Source organism: Thamnophis sirtalis, unplaced genomic scaffold, assembly GCF_051295495.1.
Source record: "Thamnophis sirtalis isolate CommonGarterSnake01/CBP01778 unplaced genomic scaffold, rThaSir2_p1.2 scaffold_17, whole genome shotgun sequence".
NCBI classification, from domain to species: Eukaryota; Metazoa; Chordata; class Lepidosauria; order Squamata; family Natricidae; genus Thamnophis; species Thamnophis sirtalis.
In genome coordinates this window covers 1,339,442-1,360,658 of record NW_028261397.1, presented here as the reverse complement: position 1 = coordinate 1,360,658, position 21,217 = coordinate 1,339,442, and the positions used below count along the sequence as shown (strand labels likewise).

Sequence of the window (21,217 nt, the reverse complement as noted above, 5' to 3'; positions counted from 1 at the left end):
AGAACAACAGAACACAATAGAACAGGAGGACAAGGAGGAGGCAGATGGGAGGATAGGACAGGACAGAATAGAACAGAATAGGAACAGAACAGAATAGAACAAGAGAACAGAACAGAATAGAACAGGAGGACGAGGAGGGAGATGGGAGGAGAGGACAGAATAGAACAGAATAGGAACAGAACAGAATAGAACAGGAGGACAAGAAGGAGGGAGACGGGAGGACAGGACAGAATAGAACAGAATAGGGACAGAACAGAATAGAACAACGGAATAGAACAGGAAGAGGAGGGGGGAGAGGAGAGGACAGGGCAAGACAGAATAGAACAACAGAACAGGAATGGAACAGACTAGGAATAGAATAGAACAGAATAGAATAACAGAACAACAGAATAGAACAGGAGGACATGGAGGAGTGAGATGGGAGGACAGGACAGAATAGAACAGAATAGGAACAGAACAGAACAACAGAACAGAATAGAACAGGAGGACGAGGAAGGAGACAGCAGGACAGGACAGAATAGAACAGAATAGGAACAGAACAGAATAGAACAACAGAACAGAATAGAACAGGAGGAGGAGGGAGACGGGAGGACAGGACAGGACAGAAAAGAACAACAGAATATGAACAGAACAGACTAGGAACAGAACAGACTAGGAACAGAACAGAACAGAATGCTTTTCTGGCCAAGTGTGGTACAAAAGTTCTCCGTATAATACGTGGAAAATAGCAAAGTAATAATCATAATAACGATACCAATAATAGCAGCGGGTGGGACAGATGGGAAGGACAATAGCAACACAGCCATATATTACACGGCTTGTACCTCTGTTCTACCTCTTTGTTGACCTTCTTGACACGCTAGATCTGGTATGGTCGTAAATCGAGGACTAACTACATAATTTTTCCAAGGGCAGAAGTGAGGAATGGGAGTCCGTGCTGTTACCTGCCCGGTCCCCACCGCCTGCCTCCTTGCCAGCCCCAAAGTAGGAGCCGGTGCCCCACGACGCTTCGTCTCTTACTCCCCTCCCCCTTTGCAGGTGCAAAACATCAGCCTCGCGGCGGGTGAGACAATCGCCGTGGAGACCCTCGGAGGCCTGGAGCCCCTCCCGCTGGCCAACGAGTCCTTCCTGGTGCGTGGTCAAGTGGTCCGTGGCCCCACCAACCAGGTGCTGGTGAGGTTCCAGAGCCCTTCTCCAGCCAACCCAGGGACCTTCCACTTCCACTTCGAAGGTAAGGCTCCCCGTTGAAGCTGGGGGGGGGGGGGAGAGACGGAGGACTTCTGCTCAACTCTGGGGAAGTCAACGGCGGGCGAGAGATGCTGCGGACATCTTCCCTCCCCCTCCCCCCATTGGCCTTGTAGTCCTTCAAAAGTAGACAATGCAGCACACTTTCCTTACTGGAGAATTCCATCGGCTGGCCTACCCCCGAAGGGCTGGCGTTTGCTTTCATCCTCACCAAAGGGAACCTTGACCTTCTGCCATTTTTGCTGACTTTCCCACCGCGAGTCCGTGCAGAGCAGTGGTGAAATTCAACTTTTTTTAACTACCGGTTCTGTGGGCGTGGCTTGGTGGGCATGGTAGGGGAAGGATACCGCGAAATCTCCATTCCCTCTTCACTCCAGGGGAAGGATACTGCAAAATCTCCTTTCCCTCTTCACTCCAGGGGAAGGATACTGCAAAATCTCCTTTCCCTCCTGACTCCAGGGGAAGGATACTGCAAAATCTCCTTTCCCTCTTCACTCCAGGGGAAGGATACTGCAAAATCTCCTTTCCCTCCTCACTCCAGGGGAAGGATACTGCAAAATCTCCTTTCCCTCTTCACTCCAGGGGAAGGATACTGCAAAATCTCCATTCCCTCTTCACTCCAGGGGAAGGATACTGCGAAATCCCCATTCCCTCTTCACTCCAGGGGAAGGATACTGCAAAATCTCCATTCCCTCCTCACTCCAGGGGAAGGATACTGCGAAATCCCCATTCACTCTTCACTCCAGGGGAAGGATACTGCAAAATCTCCTTTCCCTCCTCACTCCACGGGAAGGATACTGCAAAATCTCCATTCCCTCTTCACTCCAGGGGAAGGATACTGCAAAATCTCCATTCCCTCTTCACTCCAGGGGAAGGATACTGCAAAATCCCCTTTCCCCTTCACTCCAGGGGAAGGATACTGCAAAATCCCCATTCCCTCTTCACTCCAGGGGAAGGATACTGTAAAATCCCCATTCCCTCTTCACTCCAGGGAAAGGATACTGTAAAATCCCCATTCCCTCTTCACTCCAGGGGAAGGATACTGTAAAATCCCCATTCCCTCTTCACTCCAGGGGAAGGATACTGTAAAATCCCCATTCCCTCCTCACTCCAGGGGAAGGATACTGCAAAATCCCCTTTCCCTCTTCACTCCAGGGGAAGGATACTGCAAAATCTCCATTCCCTCTTCACTCCAGGGGAAGGATACTGTAAAATCCCCATTCCCTCTTCACTCCAGGGGAAGGATACTGCAAAATCTCCTTTCCCTCTTCACTCCAGGGGAAGGATACTGCAAAATCTCCTTTCCCTCTTCACTCCAGGGGAAGGATACTGCAAAATCCCCTTTCCCTCTTCACTCCAGGGGAAGGATACTGCGAAATCCCCATTCCCTCTTCACTCCAGGGGAAGGATACTGCAAAATCTCCTTTCCCTCCTCACTCCAGGGGAAGGATACTGCAAAATCTCCTTTCCCTCCTCACTCCAGGGGAAGGATACTGCAAAACCTGCATCCCGGTGGTAGGTTTCAAATTTTTTTTTTAGAACCTATTCTGTAGGTGTGGCCTGTTTTGTGGGAGTGGCTTGGTGGTCATGTGACCGGGTGGGAGTGGCTTGGTGGTCATGTGACCGGGAAGGAGTGGCTTGGCAGTCATGTGACCGGATGGGAGTGGCCAACTCGATGTCACTGAATTCTTTGCCCCAAAGAATGACCTACAAAAAGAAGATATTAAAAAAAGGAAATTTATTATTTGGTGCACTTACTACTTAAATAAGAATAAAATAAGTACACAAACAATAATAGAGCCGAGGTGGCGCAGTGGTTAGAGTGCAGTACTGCAGGCTACTTCAGCTGACTGCTAGTTGCAGTTCGGCGGTTCAAATCTCACCGGCTCAGGCTAGTCTAGGGAAGAGAAGGACCAGGGGAGACAGGAGAGCATCTTCTGATATTTGAGGGGCTGCCCCAGAGTGGAGGAAGGGGGTCCAGCTATTCTCCAAGGCACCTGAAGACCAGACGGGCCAAAGGAAGAATGGATGGAAAGTGACCAAGGAGAAATTCAACCTAGAAATGGTAAATTTTCTGACCGGGAGAACCATCAACCCATGGAACAGAAGTTGCCTTTGGAAGTTGTGGGAGTTTCATCCCTGGAGGCTTCCAAGAAGAGGCTGGGCTGTCGTCTGTCAGAAATTTTGTAGGCTCTCCTGCATGGGTGGGGGGTTGGACTAGATGACCTCCAGGGTCACTTCCAGTTGTGTTATTCTGAGGCCGGCAGGAGAAGATGAAAATGGATGGAAACTAATCCAACGTAGAACTAAGGAGGAATTTTCTGACCGTGAGAACCATCAACCCATGGAACAGAAGTTGCCTTCGGAAGTTGTGGGAGCTTCATCCCTGGAGGCTTTCAAGAAGAGACTGGACTGCCATTGGTCAGAAATGGTATAGGGTCTTCTGCTTGGGCGGTGGGGTTGGACTAGAAGACCTCCAAGGTCCCTTCCAACCCTGTTATTCTGTTATTGTTATTCAGAAGTTGTGGGAGCTTCATCCCTGGAGGCTTCCAAGAAGAGACTGGACTGCTATCTGTCAGAAATGGTGTAGTAGAGTCTGCTGCTTGGGCGGAAGGGTTGGACTAGATGACCTCCAAGGTCCCAACTCTGCTGATCTGTAAAGATACAGCTATTCATTTAGTGATCATTGGAAGCCAGATTCCCTTAACAACTGTGTTGCTGTCCCCTTACCAACGTCAGCAAGAAAAGTTGTAAAACAGGGCAAAACTCGGTTTTCTCGCTTAGCAACGGAAAATTTGGGCTCAATTGTGGTTGTAAGTCAAGGACTACCTGGATGGTCAGACAAGAGGAGCCAGGGCATGTAGCAAGTTGTTCTGACCCCAGCTCCCCAAAAACAACAAACCCTTTGAGGTGAACTCAAAAGATTCCGTAATTAAGAATTCCGGCAGCCGCGGCAAAAAGTTTCTCTCTCACCGCAGGCTAAGAAGTCTGTCAGGCAGGGAGATGAATGGTTGTCTGGCACGTCTTCATCTCCGCCCCCTGCCTTTGATCCCCAGAGCTAGGGTGGGGCTTAACTAGCAGTGGTGGCTCTTCCGTCCCGAGGACCGGCCCATAGATTTCCACTGTTCTCCTCTCCTCTGCCTTTCTTTGCATCAGCGCGTCAGGAACTGGACCCAGCTGTTCCTCCTCTTCCTCATCAGCCACCTCCAGACCTGGGGGGTTGTTGATGCCCCATCCGAGAGCTGATGGACAGCCCAGGCTCTGCCCGCCCCCCCCCCCCCCCGTCTCTCTCTGCCAGCTCCATTCCCTCTTCCCCCTCGGAGCTCCCAGGTTGCCTTGAGGTTGACCCTGATTCCCACGCCTCCTCGTCTTCTGGTTCGGCTGCTGGAGGGGACGGCGGCCGACAGGGCGCTACACAAATGCTTCAATCCACCAGCAGGGCCCCCAATGCTCTATTGCCACACACACACACGCAGACACACACACACACCACAATAGCAGCTCCAGGGTGTGCCACAGCGCCGGGATTTTCGCTTGCAGCTGTAGAGCAATTAGCTAATTGGAAGCTTGCTAATCGCCTCAGGAGCTAATCGCTGACGCTGCCAGGTTAAAGCGGGCACCTCCGAAGAAGCAGCGTCTAATGAGGAGGTAATTGGCCCCAACAATTAACACAATTTGCACAGAGCGGGGGCAGGGAGGGGGGAGGACAGCTGTCACCGTACCTGCCTACAGATAACGTTGCTGGAATTTCTCTGCCATCCCATCCTCCAAGCAGCGGTGGGTTCCGAATCCTGTTGCAACTGGTACGTTGCAACTGGGCCGGGCATCTACCACATGAACGCGCGCAGCGTGCACATGCTTACTTACCTTCCACGACGCTCTGTGACGCTTCCGCGATGCTCCAGCTGCTCGGCGAAGCATAACGCCGGCCCCGAACACTCCATGCGCGGAAGCCCCGAAAACCTCAAATACCGGAAGGTGGGCGGGTGGGCCCTTCGGAGCACCATACCGGAACGATACCTGGTGCTCCCGGCAGGCACCGGTACGCCCATACTGGGGCGTACGGGTCGTAACCCACCACTGCATCCAAGGTACAGAGACATCCTGCTTCACCCTGCTTGCAAAGAGAGTGGTCAGCTTCACACAGCCTTACTACTCGTATTGGACAAGCGTGTTACGCCAGGCCAGGATCTCCAACTTGGTGTCCACTAGACGGGATGCATTAGAAACCCCCGCATTTCCCAGTCTACAGCCTACAGCAGCGGTCCCCAACCTTTCCAACTTGGCAGCCTGGAAGCTGCGGGAAGAGGGGATGGTTCTATGGGAGCGACAGGCACACAGGTGAATGCACATGCCATTCACACTAATGAGGCTTCATGCAAGCAGAGCTAGGGGTGCACGCGTGCACTCCAGGGGTGGAGTTCAGCAGGTTCTGACCAGTTGTGGAGAACCGGTAGGAGAAACTTTGAGTAGTTTGGATAACTGGTAAATACCACCTCTGAACAGCCCTGCCCCCATCTATTCTCTGCCTCCCGAGTCCCAGCTGATTGGGAGGGAATGGGGATTTTACAGTATCCTTCCCCTGGAGTGAGGAGGGAATGGGGATTTTACAGTATCCTTCCCCTGGAATGAGGAGGGAATGGGGATTTTACAGTATTCTTCCCCTGGAGTGAAGAAGAATGGAGATTTTACAGTATTCTTCCCCTGGAGTGAAGAGGGAAAGGAGATTTTTGCAGTATCCTTCCCCTGGAGTGAAGAGGGAATGAAGATTTTGCAGTATCCTTCCCCTGGAGTGAAGAGGGAATAGAGATTTTTGCAGTATCCTTCCCCTGGAGTGAAGAGGAAATAGAGATTTTTGCAGTATCCTTCCCCTGGAGTGAAGAGGGAATGGGGATTTTACAATATCCTTCCCCTGGAGTGAAGAGGGAATGGGGATTTTACAGTATCCTTCCCCGGGAATGAAGAGGGAATGGGGATTTTACAGTATCCTTCCCCTGGAGTGAAGAGGGAATGGAAATTTTGCAGTATCCTTCCCCTGGAGTGAAGAGGGAATGGGGATTTTACAGTATCCTTCCCCTGGAGTGAGGAGGGAATGGGGATTTTACAGTATCCTTCCCCGGGAATGAAGAGGGAATGGGGATTTTACAGTATCCTTCCCCTGGAGTGGGGTGGGAATGGAGATTTTGGCAGTATCCTTCCCCAGGAGTGAAGAGGGAAAGGAGATTTTGCAGTATCCTTCCCCTGGAGTGAAGAGGGAATGGAGATTTTGCAGTATCCTTCCCCTGGAGTGAAGAGGGAATGGGGATTTTACAGTATCCTTCCCCTGGAGTGAAGAGGGAAAGGAGATTTTGCAGTATCCTTCCCCTGGAGTGAGGAGGGAATGGGGATTTTACAGTATCCTTCCCCTGGAGTGAGGAGGGAATGGGGATTTTACAGTATCCTTCCCCGGGAATGAAGAGGGAATGGGGATTTTACAGTATCCTTCCCCTGGAGTGAAGAGGGAATGGGGATTTTACAGTAGCCTTCTCCTGGAGTGAAGAGGGAATGGGGATTTTACAGTATCCTTCCCCTGGAGTGAGGAGGGAATGGAAATTTTAAAGTATCCTTCCCCTGGAGTGAGGAGGGAATGGGAATTTTACAGTATCCTTCCCCTGGAGTGAGAAGGGAATGGGGATTTTACAGTATCCTTCCCCGGCAATGAAGAGGGAAGGGGGATTTTACAGTATCCTTCCCCTGGAGTGAAGAGGGAATGGAAATTTTACAGTATCCTTCCCCTGGAGTGAGGAGGGAATGGGAATTTTACAGTATCCTTCCCCTGGAGTGAGGAGGGAATGGGGATTTTACAGTATCCTTCCCCGGCAATGAAGAGGGAATGGGGATTTTACAGTATCCTTCCCCTGGAGTGAAGAGGGAATGGAAATTTTGCAGTATCCTTCCCCTGGAGTGAAGAGGGAATGGAAATTTTACAGTATCCTTCCCCTGGAGTGAGGAGGGAATGGGGATTTTACAGTATCCTTTCCCTGGAGTGAGGAGGGAATGGGGATTTTACAATATCCTTCCCCTGGAATGAAGAGGGAATGGGGATTTTACAGTATCCTTCCCCTGGAGTGAAGAGGGAAAGGAGATTTTGCAGTATCCTTCCCCTGGAGTGAGGAGGGAATGGGGATTTTACAGTATCCTTCCCCTGGAGTGAGGAGGGAATGGGGATTTTACAGTATCCTTCCCCTGGAGTGAGGAGGGAATGGGGATTTTACAGTATCCTTCCCCTGGAATGAAGAGGGAATGGGGATTTTACAGTATCCTTCCCCTGGAGTGAAGAGGGAATGGGGATTTTACAGTATCCTTCCCCGGGAATGAAGAGGGAATGGGGATTTTACAGTATCCTTCCCCTGGAGTGAAGAGGGAATGGAAATTTTGCAGTATCCTTCCCCTGGAGTGAAGAGGGAATGGGGATTTTACAGTATCCTTCCCCTGGAGTGAGGAGGGAATGGGGATTTTACAGTATCCTTCCCAGGGAATGAAGAGGGAATGGGGATTTTACAGTATCCTTCCCCTGGAGTGGGGTGGGAATGGAGATTTTTGCAGTATCCTTCCCCAGGAGTGAAGAGGGAAAGGAGATTTTGCAGTATCCTTCCCCTGGAGTGAAGAGGGAATGGAGATTTTGCAGTATCCTTCCCCTGGAGTGAAGAGGGAATGGGGATTTTACAGTATCCTTCCCCTGGAGTGAAGAGGGAAAGGAGATTTTGCAGTATCCTTCCCCTGGAGTGAGGAGGGAATGGGGATTTTACAGTATCCTTCCCCTGGAGTGAGGAGGGAATGGGGATTTTACAGTATCCTTCCCCGGGAATGAAGAGGGAATGGGGATTTTACAGTATCCTTCCCCTGGAGTGAAGAGGGAATGGAAATTTTGCAGTATCCTTCTCCTGGAGTGAAGAGGGAATGGGGATTTTACAGTATCCTTCCCCTGGAGTGAGGAGGGAATGGGGATTTTACAGTATCCTTCCCCTGGAGTGAAGAGGGAATGGGGATTTTACAGTATCCTTCCCCTGGAGTGGGGTGGGAATGGAGATTTTTGCAGTATCCTTCCCCAGGAGTGAAGAGGGAAAGGAGATTTTTGCAGTATCCTTCCCCTGGAGTGAAGAGGGAATGAAGATTTTGCAGTATCCTTCCCCTGGAGTGAAGAGGGAATAGAGATTTTTGCAGTATCCTTCCCCTGGAGTGAAGAGGAAATAGAGATTTTTGCAGTATCCTTCCCCTGGAGTGAAGAGGGAATGGGGATTTTACAATATCCTTCCCCTGGAGTGAAGAGGGAAAGGAGATTTTACAGTATCCTTCCCCTGGAGTGAGGAGGGAATGGGGATTTTACAGTATCCTTCCCCTGGAGTGAAGAGGGAAAGGAGATTTTGCAGTATCCTTCCCCTGGAGTGAGGAGGGAATGGGGATTTTACAGTATCCTTCCCCTGGAGTGAGGAGGGAATGGGGATTTTACAGTATCCTTCCCCGGGAATGAAGAGGGAATGGGGATTTTACAGTATCCTTCCCCTGGAGTGAAGAGGGAATGGAAATTTTGCAGTATCCTTCCCCTGGAGTGAAGAGGGAATGGGGATTTTACAGTATCCTTCCCCTGGAGTGAGGAGGGAATGGGGATTTTACAGTATCCTTCCCCGGGAATGAAGAGGGAATGGGGATTTTACAGTATCCTTCCCCTGGAGTGAAGAGGGAATGGAAATTTTGCAGTATCCTTCCCCTGGAGTGAAGAGGGAATGGGGATTTTACAGTATCCTTCCCCTGGAGTGAGGAGGGAATGGGGATTTTACAGTATCCTTTCCCTGGAGTGAGGAGGGAATGGGAATTTTACAGTATCCTTCCCCTGGAGTGAGGAGGGAATGGGGATTTTACAGTATCCTTCCCCGGCAATGAAGAGGGAATGGGGATTTTACAGTATCCTTCCCCTGGAGTGAAGAGGGAATGGAAATTTTGCAGTATCCTTCCCCTGGAGTGAAGAGGGAATGGAAATTTTACAGTATCCTTCCCCTGGAGTGAGGAGGGAATGGGGATTTTACAGTATCCTTTCCCTGGAGTGAGGAGGGAATGGGGATTTTACAATATCCTTCCCCTGGAATGAAGAGGGAATGGGGATTTTACAGTATCCTTCCCCTGGAGTGAAGAGGGAAAGGAGATTTTGCAGTATCCTTCCCCTGGAGTGAGGAGGGAATGGGGATTTTACAGTATCCTTCCCCTGGAGTGAGGAGGGAATGGGGATTTTACAGTATCCTTCCCCTGGAGTGAGGAGGGAATGGGGATTTTACAGTATCCTTCCCCTGGAATGAAGAGGGAATGGGGATTTTACAGTATCCTTCCCCTGGAGTGAAGAGGGAATGGGGATTTTACAGTATCCTTCCCCGGGAATGAAGAGGGAATGGGGATTTTACAGTATCCTTCCCCTGGAGTGAAGAGGGAATGGAAATTTTGCAGTATCCTTCCCCTGGAGTGAAGAGGGAATGGGGATTTTACAGTATCCTTCCCCTGGAGTGAGGAGGGAATGGGGATTTTACAGTATCCTTCCCCGGGAATGAAGAGGGAATGGGGATTTTACAGTATCCTTCCCCTGGAGTGGGGTGGGAATGGAGATTTTTGCAGTATCCTTCCCCAGGAGTGAAGAGGGAAAGGAGATTTTGCAGTATCCTTCCCCTGGAGTGAAGAGGGAATGGAGATTTTGCAGTATCCTTCCCCTGGAGTGAAGAGGGAATGGGGATTTTACAGTATCCTTCCCCTGGAGTGAAGAGGGAAAGGAGATTTTGCAGTATCCTTCCCCTGGAGTGAGGAGGGAATGGGGATTTTACAGTATCCTTCCCCTGGAGTGAGGAGGGAATGGGGATTTTACAGTATCCTTCCCCGGGAATGAAGAGGGAATGGGGATTTTACAGTATCCTTCCCCTGGAGTGAAGAGGGAATGGAAATTTTGCAGTATCCTTCTCCTGGAGTGAAGAGGGAATGGGGATTTTACAGTATCCTTCCCCTGGAGTGAGGAGGGAATGGGGATTTTACAGTATCCTTCCCCTGGAGTGAAGAGGGAATGGGGATTTTACAGTATCCTTCCCCTGGAGTGGGGTGGGAATGGAGATTTTTGCAGTATCCTTCCCCAGGAGTGAAGAGGGAAAGGAGATTTTTGCAGTATCCTTCCCCTGGAGTGAAGAGGGAATGAAGATTTTGCAGTATCCTTCCCCTGGAGTGAAGAGGGAATAGAGATTTTTGCAGTATCCTTCCCCTGGAGTGAAGAGGAAATAGAGATTTTTGCAGTATCCTTCCCCTGGAGTGAAGAGGGAATGGGGATTTTACAATATCCTTCCCCTGGAGTGAAGAGGGAAAGGAGATTTTACAGTATCCTTCCCCTGGAGTGAGGAGGGAATGGGGATTTTACAGTATCCTTCCCCTGGAGTGAATAGGGAAAGGAGATTTTGCAGTATCCTTCCCCTGGAGTGAGGAGGGAATGGGGATTTTACAGTATCCTTCCCCTGGAGTGAGGAGGGAATGGGGATTTTACAGTATCCTTCCCCGGGAATGAAGAGGGAATGGGGATTTTACAGTATCCTTCCCCTGGAGTGAAGAGGGAATGGAAATTTTGCAGTATCCTTCCCCTGGAGTGAAGAGGGAATGGGGATTTTACAGTATCCTTCCCCTGGAGTGAGGAGGGAATGGGGATTTTACAGTATCCTTCCCCTGGAGTGAAGAGGGAATGGGGATTTTACAGTATCCTTCCCCTGGAGTGGGGTGGGAATGGAGATTTTTGCAGTATCCTTCCCCTGGAGTGAAGAGGGAAAGGAGATTTTGCAGTATCCTTCCCCTGGAATGAAGAGGGAATGGGGATTTTACAGTATCCTTCCCCTGGAATGAAGAGGGAATGGGGATTTTACAGTATCCTTCCCCTGGAGTGAAGAGGGAAAGGAGATTTTGCAGTATCCTTCCCCTGGAGTGAGGAGGGAATGGGGATTTTACAGTATCCTTCCCCTGGAGTGAGGAGGGAATGGGGATTTTACAGTATCCTTCCCCTGGAGTGAGGAGGGAATGGGGATTTTACAGTATCCTTCCCCTGGAATGAAGAGGGAATGGGGATTTTACAGTATCCTTCCCCTGGAGTGAAGAGGGAATGGGGATTTTACAGTATCCTTCCCCGGGAATGAAGAGGGAATGGGGATTTTACAGTATCCTTCCCCTGGAGTGAAGAGGGAATGGAAATTTTGCAGTATCCTTCCCCTGGAGTGAAGAGGGAATGGGGATTTTACAGTATCCTTCCCCTGGAGTGAGGAGGGAATGGGGATTTTACAGTATCCTTCCCCGGGAATGAAGAGGGAATGGGGATTTTACAGTATCCTTCCCCTGGAGTGGGGTGGGAATGGAGATTTTTGCAGTATCCTTCCCCAGGAGTGAAGAGGGAAAGGAGATTTTGCAGTATCCTTCCCCTGGAGTGAAGAGGGAATGGAGATTTTGCAGTATCCTTCCCCTGGAGTGAAGAGGGAATGGGGATTTTACAGTATCCTTCCCCTGGAGTGAAGAGGGAAAGGAGATTTTGCAGTATCCTTCCCCTGGAGTGAGGAGGGAATGGGGATTTTACAGTATCCTTCCCCTGGAGTGAGGAGGGAATGGGGATTTTACAGTATCCTTCCCCGGGAATGAAGAGGGAATGGGGATTTTACAGTATCCTTCCCCTGGAGTGAAGAGGGAATGGAAATTTTGCAGTATCCTTCTCCTGGAGTGAAGAGGGAATGGGGATTTTACAGTATCCTTCCCCTGGAGTGAGGAGGGAATGGGGATTTTACAGTATCCTTCCCCTGGAGTGAAGAGGGAATGGGGATTTTACAGTATCCTTCCCCTGGAGTGGGGTGGGAATGGAGATTTTTGCAGTATCCTTCCCCAGGAGTGAAGAGGGAAAGGAGATTTTTGCAGTATCCTTCCCCTGGAGTGAAGAGGGAATGAAGATTTTGCAGTATCCTTCCCCTGGAGTGAAGAGGGAATAGAGATTTTTGCAGTATCCTTCCCCTGGAGTGAAGAGGAAATAGAGATTTTTGCAGTATCCTTCCCCTGGAGTGAAGAGGGAATGGGGATTTTACAATATCCTTCCCCTGGAGTGAAGAGGGAAAGGAGATTTTACAGTATCCTTCCCCTGGAGTGAGGAGGGAATGGGGATTTTACAGTATCCTTCCCCTGGAGTGAATAGGGAAAGGAGATTTTGCAGTATCCTTCCCCTGGAGTGAGGAGGGAATGGGGATTTTACAGTATCCTTCCCCTGGAGTGAGGAGGGAATGGGGATTTTACAGTATCCTTCCCCGGGAATGAAGAGGGAATGGGGATTTTACAGTATCCTTCCCCTGGAGTGAAGAGGGAATGGAAATTTTGCAGTATCCTTCCCCTGGAGTGAAGAGGGAATGGGGATTTTACAGTATCCTTCCCCTGGAGTGAGGAGGGAATGGGGATTTTACAGTATCCTTCCCCTGGAGTGAAGAGGGAATGGGGATTTTACAGTATCCTTCCCCTGGAGTGGGGTGGGAATGGAGATTTTTGCAGTATCCTTCCCCTGGAGTGAAGAGGGAAAGGAGATTTTGCAGTATCCTTCCCCTGGAATGAAGAGGGAATGGGGATTTTACAGTATCCTTCCCCTGGAGTGAGGAGGGAATGGGGATTTTACAGTATCCTTCCCCTGGAATGAAGAGGGAATGGGGATTTTACAGTATCCTTCCCCTGGAGTGAAGAGGGAATGGGGATTTTACAGTAGCCTTCCCCTGGAGTGGAGAGGGAAGGGGGACTTTACAGTATCCTTCCCCTGGAGTGAAGAGGGAATGGAAATTTTACAGTATCCTTCCCCTGGAGTGAGGAGGGAATGGGAATTTTACAGTATCCTTCCCCTGGAGTGAGAAGGGAATGGGGATTTTACAGTATCCTTCCCCGGCAATGAAGAGGGAAGGGGGATTTTACAGTATCCTTCCCCTGGAGTGAAGAGGGAATGGAAATTTTACAGTATCCTTCCCCTGGAGTGAGGAGGGAATGGGAATTTTACAGTATCCTTCCCCTGGAGTGAGGAGGGAATGGGGATTTTACAGTATCCTTCCCCGGCAATGAAGAGGGAATGGGGATTTTACAGTATCCTTCCCCTGGAGTGAAGAGGGAATGGAAATTTTGCAGTATCCTTCCCCTGGAGTGAAGAGGGAATGGAAATTTTACAGTATCCTTCCCCTGGAGTGAGGAGGGAATGGGGATTTTACAGTATCCTTTCCCTGGAGTGAGGAGGGAATGGGGATTTTACAATATCCTTCCCCTGGAATGAAGAGGGAATGGGGATTTTACAGTATCCTTCCCCTGGAGTGAAGAGGGAAAGGAGATTTTGCAGTATCCTTCCCCTGGAGTGAGGAGGGAATGGGGATTTTACAGTATCCTTCCCCTGGAGTGAGGAGGGAATGGGGATTTTACAGTATCCTTCCCCTGGAGTGAGGAGGGAATGGGGATTTTACAGTATCCTTCCCCTGGAATGAAGAGGGAATGGGGATTTTACAGTATCCTTCCCCTGGAGTGAAGAGGGAATGGGGATTTTACAGTATCCTTCCCCTGGAGTGCAGAGGGAATGGGGATTTTACAGTATCCTTCCCCTGGAATGAAGAGGGAATGGGGATTTTACAGTATCCTTCCCCTGGAGTGAGGAGGGAATGGGAATTTTACAGTATCCTTCCCCTGGAGTGAGGAGGGAATGGGGATTTTACAGTATCCTTCCCCTGGAATGAAGAGGGAATGGGGATTTTACAGTATCCTTTCCCTGGAGTGAAGAGGGAAGGGGTGTCGAACACGAGGCCTGCAGGGTGGATTCAGCCCGTGATGTGGTCAAATCTGGCCCACAGGGCAGTCCTGAGAAATGTAATGGGCTAGCCCGCATCGGTTCAGCCCAGTTCGGCCCATTCCGGAGAGGAACCATACCAGCACTTTGGACAGTGGCTAAAATGGGGGAATCTCTCTAAAAAAGGAACCACGAAATAGGAAGGGAAGGAGGAGAACAGGGGAAACTTAATAATAAAAGTAAACACTCTGAAGAAAAGATACAACAATTACAAAAACAGGGAAAAGAAGAAGTTGGGCCAATGCTCACATCTGTGCCTGCAGCCCTCCGACGTCTTCCTGGCAACGCCTGGCCAGGGGGTGCACCTGCTCCATTGCCCGGTGCAGGTCCTGGGTACAACTGGCCAGAGAGGCTTGAATCTCTGCAGAGGGAGTCCGGTCAGGGCGGGTTAGGAAGAGCAAGGAGTCAGGATAAGAGAATCCCGGAGTTGGAAGGGACCTTTGGAGGTCTTTTAGTCCAGCCCCTGCTCAAGCAGGAGACCCTACTCCACTGGGGAAACCCTGGGGAAAGTGACTAGGATAATAAAAGTAAACACTCTGAAGAAAAGATACAACAATTACAAAAACAGGAAAAAGAAGAAGTAGTAGTTAGGGGAAAGGGGAAGAGCCGAGGTGGCGCAGTGGTTAGGGTGCAGTACTGCAGGCCACTTCAGCTGACTGCTATCTGCAGTTCAGCGGTTCAAATCTCACCGGCTCAGGGTTGACTCAGCCTTCCATCCTTCCGAGGTGGGTAAAATGAGGACCCGGATTGTTGTTGGGGGCGATATGCTGACTCTGTAAACCGCTTAGAGAGGGCTGAAAGCCCTAGGAAGCGGTATATAAGTCTAACTGCTATTGCTATTGCTAATTAAAACTGGGACTTTGGGGGATCCCAAGAGAAAACGGTTAAAAGAGGAAGAAAGGGGAAAAGAGTTTTATAAGGAGACGAAAGAGAATAGTAGTAAGATTGTTATGGTGACGCAACTAATTAAGAGATAAAGAAATGATATTGTTCATGGTAGGGAAAAATGGAAATAAATGCTCTCTGTGCTTCAAATTGAATTAGGGGGATGTCCGCTCTTTATAGCAAAACATACCAACGGAGAAAATAAGAAAGGAAAATTTGGGGTAACTTTGAAGGGGCATTTAAGGTATTGTTTATGTATTAAGGAAAAATAACCGTAAAGATAAAAAATAATGGAAGAGAATAATTTGGCTGAAAGGGAAAACGAAAGTATGATGTCAAAAGGACGATGTAAATCCGAGGATGTAAAAGGAAAGACCCAAACAACGCTTTCTTCCTATAATAGCAATAGCAGTTAGACTTATATACCGCTTCATAGGGCTTTCAGCCCTCTCTAAGCAGTTTACAGAGTCAGCATATCGCCCCCAACAACAATCCGGGTCCTCATTTTACCCACCTCGGAAGGATGGAAGGCTGAGTCAACCCTGAGCCAGTGAGATTTGAACCGCCAAACTGCAGAACTAGCAGTCAGCTGAAGTAGCCTGCAGTGCTGCATTTAACCACTGCGCCACCTCGGCTCTATATCTAAAATTTGTATTTAAAAAATAGGAAAAAAAAGCCTTGGATGGCAAGCTGGCCACGCCCACCCAATCAAACACGCCTCCCCCAGTCAGCCACGCCCAATGAGTGGCATCAAGCTGGCCACCCCCACCCATCCCCTGAGGTCAGCCACAGCCCTGACAGGACCCTCAGTGAAACTGAGCTTGACACCCCTGCACTAAACCAACAGCCCCCAACCTTTTGAGCCCCCAGGGACCAGTTCCATGGAGAGGAGGGTTTCTGTGGGGTTTCACATGCGGCTTCAATCCTACGGAGTGGACTTGGCTTGTTTGCGCGGACTGGTTTCTGATACGCCACAGCCTGGTGCTTGTCCACAGACGGGGGATTGGGACGCCTGCATTAAGCTACTGTCCATGTCTCTCCTCCATGTCCAGCGTACCTGCTGAGTTGCGCCTTCCCTGCGCGGCCGGTGTACGGCGACGTCTCTGTCACCAGCACTCATCCTGGGGGCCAAGCGTGCTTCTCCTGCGTCGTCGGCTACCAGTTGGTGGGGAAGCCCTGCCTGGCATGCCTCAATGCCACCCATCCCTTCTGGAGTGGCCAGGAGCCCACCTGCATCGGTGAGTCCCCCTCTTCTTCCTTCTTTCCTTCCTTTCTTCCTCTTTTCTCCATTCTTCCTCCATCGATCTCCTCCCTCCCTTTTCTTCCTTCCTTCTTTCCTTCCTTTCTTCCTCTTTTCTCCATTCTTACTCCCTTCCTCCCTTCCCTCCCTTTTCATTCCTTCTTTCCTTCCTTTCTTCCTCTTTTCTCCATTCTTCCTCCATCCATCTCCTCCCTCCTTTTTCTTCATTCCTTCTTTCCTTCCTTTCTTCCTCTTTTCTCCATTCTTCCTCCATCCATCTCCTCCCTCCCTTTTCTTCCTTCCTTCTTTCCTTCCTTCCCTCCTTCCTTTCTTCCTCTTTTCTCCATCCTTCCTCCATCCATCTCCTCCCTCCCTTTTCTTCCTTCCTTCTTTCCTTCCTTTCTTCCTCTTTTCTCCATTCTTCTTCCATCCATCTCCTCCCTCTTCTTCATTCCTTCTTTTCTTCTTTTCTTCCTCTTTTCTCCATTCTTCCTCCATCCATCTCCTCCCTCCCTTTTCTTCCTTCCTTCTTTCCTTCCTTCCCTCCTTCCTTTCTTCCTCTTTTCTCCATCCTTCATCCATCTCCTCCCTCCCTTTTCTTCTTTCCTTCTTTCCTTCCTTCCCACCTTCCTTTCTTCCTCTTTTCTCCACTCTTCTTCCCTTCCTCCCTTCCCTCCCTTTTCTTCATTCCTTCCTTCCTTCCTTCCCTCCTTCCTTTCTTCCTCTTTTCTCCATTCTTCCTCCATCCATCTCCTCCCTCCCTTTCCTTCCTTCCCTCCTTCCTTTCTTCCTCTTTTCTCCATTCTTCCTCCATCCACCTGCATCGGTGAGTCAGCCGGAAATGGGGCAGCAGAGCAGGGGAGGGGGTGCCCCACGCCAGACCTGGACCCCAACTCGTGCTGCCTGTCAGCTGTCACCCTAACCCTGCTGTGCTTCGCTGTTACACAATGACAGAGTGCCATGAACCGTGAGGAAGATGGGGACGAGGGAGGTGAGACTTGGGGAAACTGAAAGTAGACACTGAACCACCTCGAGATGCTGCCTCAAGGTCTGGGAACTGGGAAGAGAAGGGAGATGCTTATCAAGTGGTGCTCGGAGAGACCATTATGAAAACATCTTACATGCCGGATTGATTACGGTGCAGTGGGCAGCGAGGGACACTTAGAGGGTGGGAAAGCATGACTTAGGGATTCTGGCGCGCGATTCTCAGTTCTGGCTTTGCACTCCTGCAATACATTTTTACCTCTAATAAAATTATATCTTTCTCAAGAAATGGAGCCAAGGGTTGCTTAGGAGTTTCAGGTCCTGGACAGTCTGATATTGCTCCTTCCGTGCTCTTCTTGCAGCGGCGTGTGGAGGGGTGATCCAGAACGCCACCACCGGGCGCATCGTGTCGCCAGGCTTCCCGGCTAACTACAGCAACAACCTGACCTGCCATTGGGTGCTGGAGGCGCCCCCCGGGCAGCGGCTGCACCTGCATTTTGAGAAGGTCTCCTTGGCAGAGGACGACGACAGGTGAGCCCTCTGGAGGACAGGAGGGCAAGGGGTGGGGGGCTGCCGAGGGGTTCTGCTCAGGCTGGAGGTTTGCTAGGACCTTGGCTGCTTTCTCACCACAGCCCTTTGAGGGAGATTAAGGGGAAAGAGAGGGCACCTTGATAGCTGGGGGAGTCTGGGAGTGGAAGCCCACCCCTCTTAAAGCAGGCTGGCTGGGGGATTCTGGGAGTGGAAGCCCACCCCTCTTAAAGCACTGTGGCTGGGGGATTCTGGGAGTGGAAGTCCTCACTTCTTAAAGCACTCTGGTTGGGGAATTCTGGGGATGGAAGTCCACCCCTCTTAAAGCATTTTGGCTGGGGGATTCTGGGAGTGGAAGTCCACCCCTCTTAAAGCAGGCTGGCTGGGGAAATCTGGGAGTGGAAGCCCACCCATCTTAAAACATGCTGGCTGGGGGATTCTGGGAGTGGAAGTCCAGCCACCTTATTGAAGCAGCCAAGGTGAAGGAACCTATTCTAGGGCAATAGGATTCCCAGTCTACAACATGACTGGTCAAAAGCTGCCTTCCCCCCCGCATCCCATTGGGGCACCCACCGAGGGATGGGTAAAACAATGAAGATTCTATTCACTGCCATGTATAAGATGCTCCTTGACTTACAACCATTCATTTACTGACCATTTAAAGCGAAAAAGGCACTTAAAAAGTGATTTACGGCCGTTTTTCGCACTTAACAACTATTTCAACATCCCCATAGTTACGCGATCAAAATTCGTCTGCTTGGCAACGGGGCTCATATTTATGACGGTCGCAGAGCCCCCAGGATTGCGCGACCCCCTTTTGCAACCTCCTGGCAAGCAAAGTCAATGGGGAAAATCCCGATTCACTTAACGACTGTACGACTAGCTTAACAACTGCAGGGATTGACGTAACTACTGTGGCAAGGAAAGGGGTCGTAAAACGGGGCAAAACGCAGCTGTCTTGCTTAGCGTGGAAAAATTCGGCCTCCGTTGCGGTTGTAAGTCGGGGACTGCCTGTCATCAAGGGGCGATGGCACGACAGGGATCCCCGTTTTGGACCCTCTCGGTTGCCCCAACTCTTGGAACTCTTGAGACCCGCAGGAAGTTAATCTGCCCCTCTTGGTTGCAGGCTGATCATCCGTAACGGCAACAACATTGATGCTCCCCCCGTGTACGACTCCTACGAGGTGGAGTATCTGCCCATCGAGGGCTTGGTCAGCACCAGCCGCGGCTTCTTCGTCGAGTTTTCCACGGATAGTGGCGGCGTGGCTGCCGGCGTGGCCCTGCGCTATGAAGGTGAGTGGCCAAGAAGAGCTGGGGTCCCTCGTCCCAGGCGTGTTCCCCAAGGCTCCCCCTTGGATGCTGTTGCAGCGGGTTGGACTAGAAGACCTCTAAGGTCCCTTCCCACTCTGTCATACCTGTCACCCTTCCCAGCTTCAACCGTGCTGGCTGAGGCTGATGGAAACTGTAGTCCGGGCATCCAGCAGGGGGCATCCAGACCAAACCCTCCTTCTCCCTGCTCTGCCCTTTGCAGCTTTCCGGCCCGGTCACTGCTACGAGCCTTTTGTCAAGTACGGGAACTTCACCTCCAGCAACGGGAGCTACAAAGTGGGCACCACCGTGGAGTTCACCTGTGAGCCCGGCTACACCCTGGAGCAAGGCTCGGTCATCATCGAGTGCGTGGATCCTTCCAACCCGCAGTGGAATGAGACGGAGCCGGCCTGCCGAGGTGAGGGACGGGGAAGGAGGCAGCCGGAGGAAATAACAAGAGTTGGTTCCTTTGTGGCTACATAAGGATTCTAATTTGCTGCCTCTTTTGACTCCCCCCCTCTCCCCCAGGGTCTTCCATTCCTTCTCCCCACTTCTTTCCCACTAATGTTTTTTCTTTCACTTCCTTCCTTCCTTCCTTCCTTCCTTCCTTCCTTCCTTCCTTCCTTCCTTCCTTCCTCTTTTCATTCATCTCCTCCCTCCCCCCTTCATTTCTTTCCTTCCTTCCTCTTTTCATTCTTTCTCCCTCTATCTCCTTCCCTCCTCCCTTCCTCTCGCCATTTCCTTCCCTCCTTCCTCTTTTCATTCATCTCCCCCATCCCTTTATTTCCTTCATTCTTTTTCCCTCCATCTCCTTCCTTCCTTCCTTCCATCCATCCGTCCTGTCAGGTCCAGATCCGCATGTGAAGATTCCATTAAACCGATTCATTGCTAAAAGCCTAAGCACAGGAATCACCTCAACTCATGGTGGGCAAGAGTTGGATAAGCCTGAATGGAATTCACAGGGCTGGTCCACTTGCAGCTACTCAGGGATTCTAGGCTGAGGCCTCCTTTAACTCCGCCCCAGCTTCTGTCATTCCTTCTTCAACACTTCTATCCTTCCTTCCTTCCTTCCCTCCCTCCCTTCTCCCCTTTTCTCCATTCTTCCTCCCTCCATCCCTTTTCTTCATTCCTTCTTTCCTTCCTTCCTTCCTCTTTTCTCTATTCTTCCTCTATCCATCTCCCTCCTCCTTTTTCTTCATTCCTTCTTTCCTTCCTTCCCATCTTCCTTTCTTCCTCTTTTCTTCATTCTTCTTCCCTTCTGCCCCTCCCTCCCTTTCCTTCCTTCCTTTTCTCCATTCTTCCTCCCTCCCTCCCTACCTTTTTTCATTCCCTTTTTCCTGCCTTTCTTTCTTCCTCTTTTCTCCAGTCTTCCTCAATCCATCCATCTCCTCCCTCCCTCCCTTTTTTCATTCCTTCTTCCCTTCCTTCCCACCTTCATTTGTTCCTCTTTTCTCCATTCTTCTTCCCTCCATCTCCTCCCTCGTCAATATCCCCCTCCCTTTTCTTAATTTCTTCTTTCCTTCCTTCCTCCCTTCTTTTTCTTCATTCCTTCCTTCCTTCCTTCCCATCTTCCTTTCTTCCTCTTTTCTCCATTCTTCTTCCTTTCTGCCCCTCCCTCCCTTTTCTTCTTTCTTCTTTCCTTCCTTCCTTCCTTCCTTCCTTCCTCTTTTCTCCATTCTCCCTCCCTCCCTTTTTTCATTCCTTCTTCCCTTCCTTCCCACCTTCATTTGTTCCTCTTTTCTCCATTCTTCTTCCCTCCATCTCCTCCCTCGTCAATATCCCCCTCCCTTTTCTTCATTTCTTCCTTCCTTCCTTCCTTCCTTCCTTCCTTCCTTCCTTCCTCCCTTCTTTTTCTTCATTCCTTCTTTCCTTCCTTCCCATCTTCCTTTCTTCCTCTTTTCTCCATTCTTCTTCCTTTCTGCCCCTCCCTCCCTTTTCTTCTTTCTTCTTTCCTTCCTTCCTTCCTTCCTCTTTTCTCCATTCTTCCTCCCTCCCTCCCTTTTTTCATTCCTTCTTTCCTTCCTTCCCACCTTCATTTGTTCCTCTTTTCTCCATTCTTCTTCCCTCCATCACCTCCCTCCTCAATAGCCCCCTCCCTTTTCATTTCTTCTTTCCTTCCTGCCTTCCTTTTTTCATTTCCTTCTTTC

General features: G+C 50.2%; 1 protein-coding gene across 1 annotated transcript in view; it reads left to right on the top strand.

Moving 5' to 3' along the window:
* Nucleotides 1–19,488, top strand: part of SEZ6 (seizure related 6 homolog) — a gene marked incomplete at its 3' end in the record, with an annotated part of 39,881 nt that extends 20,393 nt beyond the window's left edge. The window contains 5 exon segments of the mRNA XM_087702897.1: nt 1,039–1,231; nt 16,063–16,248; nt 17,597–17,765; nt 18,889–19,055; nt 19,294–19,488. Of these exon segments, the coding sequence (XP_087559023.1) occupies nt 1,039–1,231; nt 16,063–16,248; nt 17,597–17,765; nt 18,889–19,055; nt 19,294–19,488 (910 nt within the window).
* Nucleotides 19,489–21,217: the final 1,729 nt, after the last annotated feature.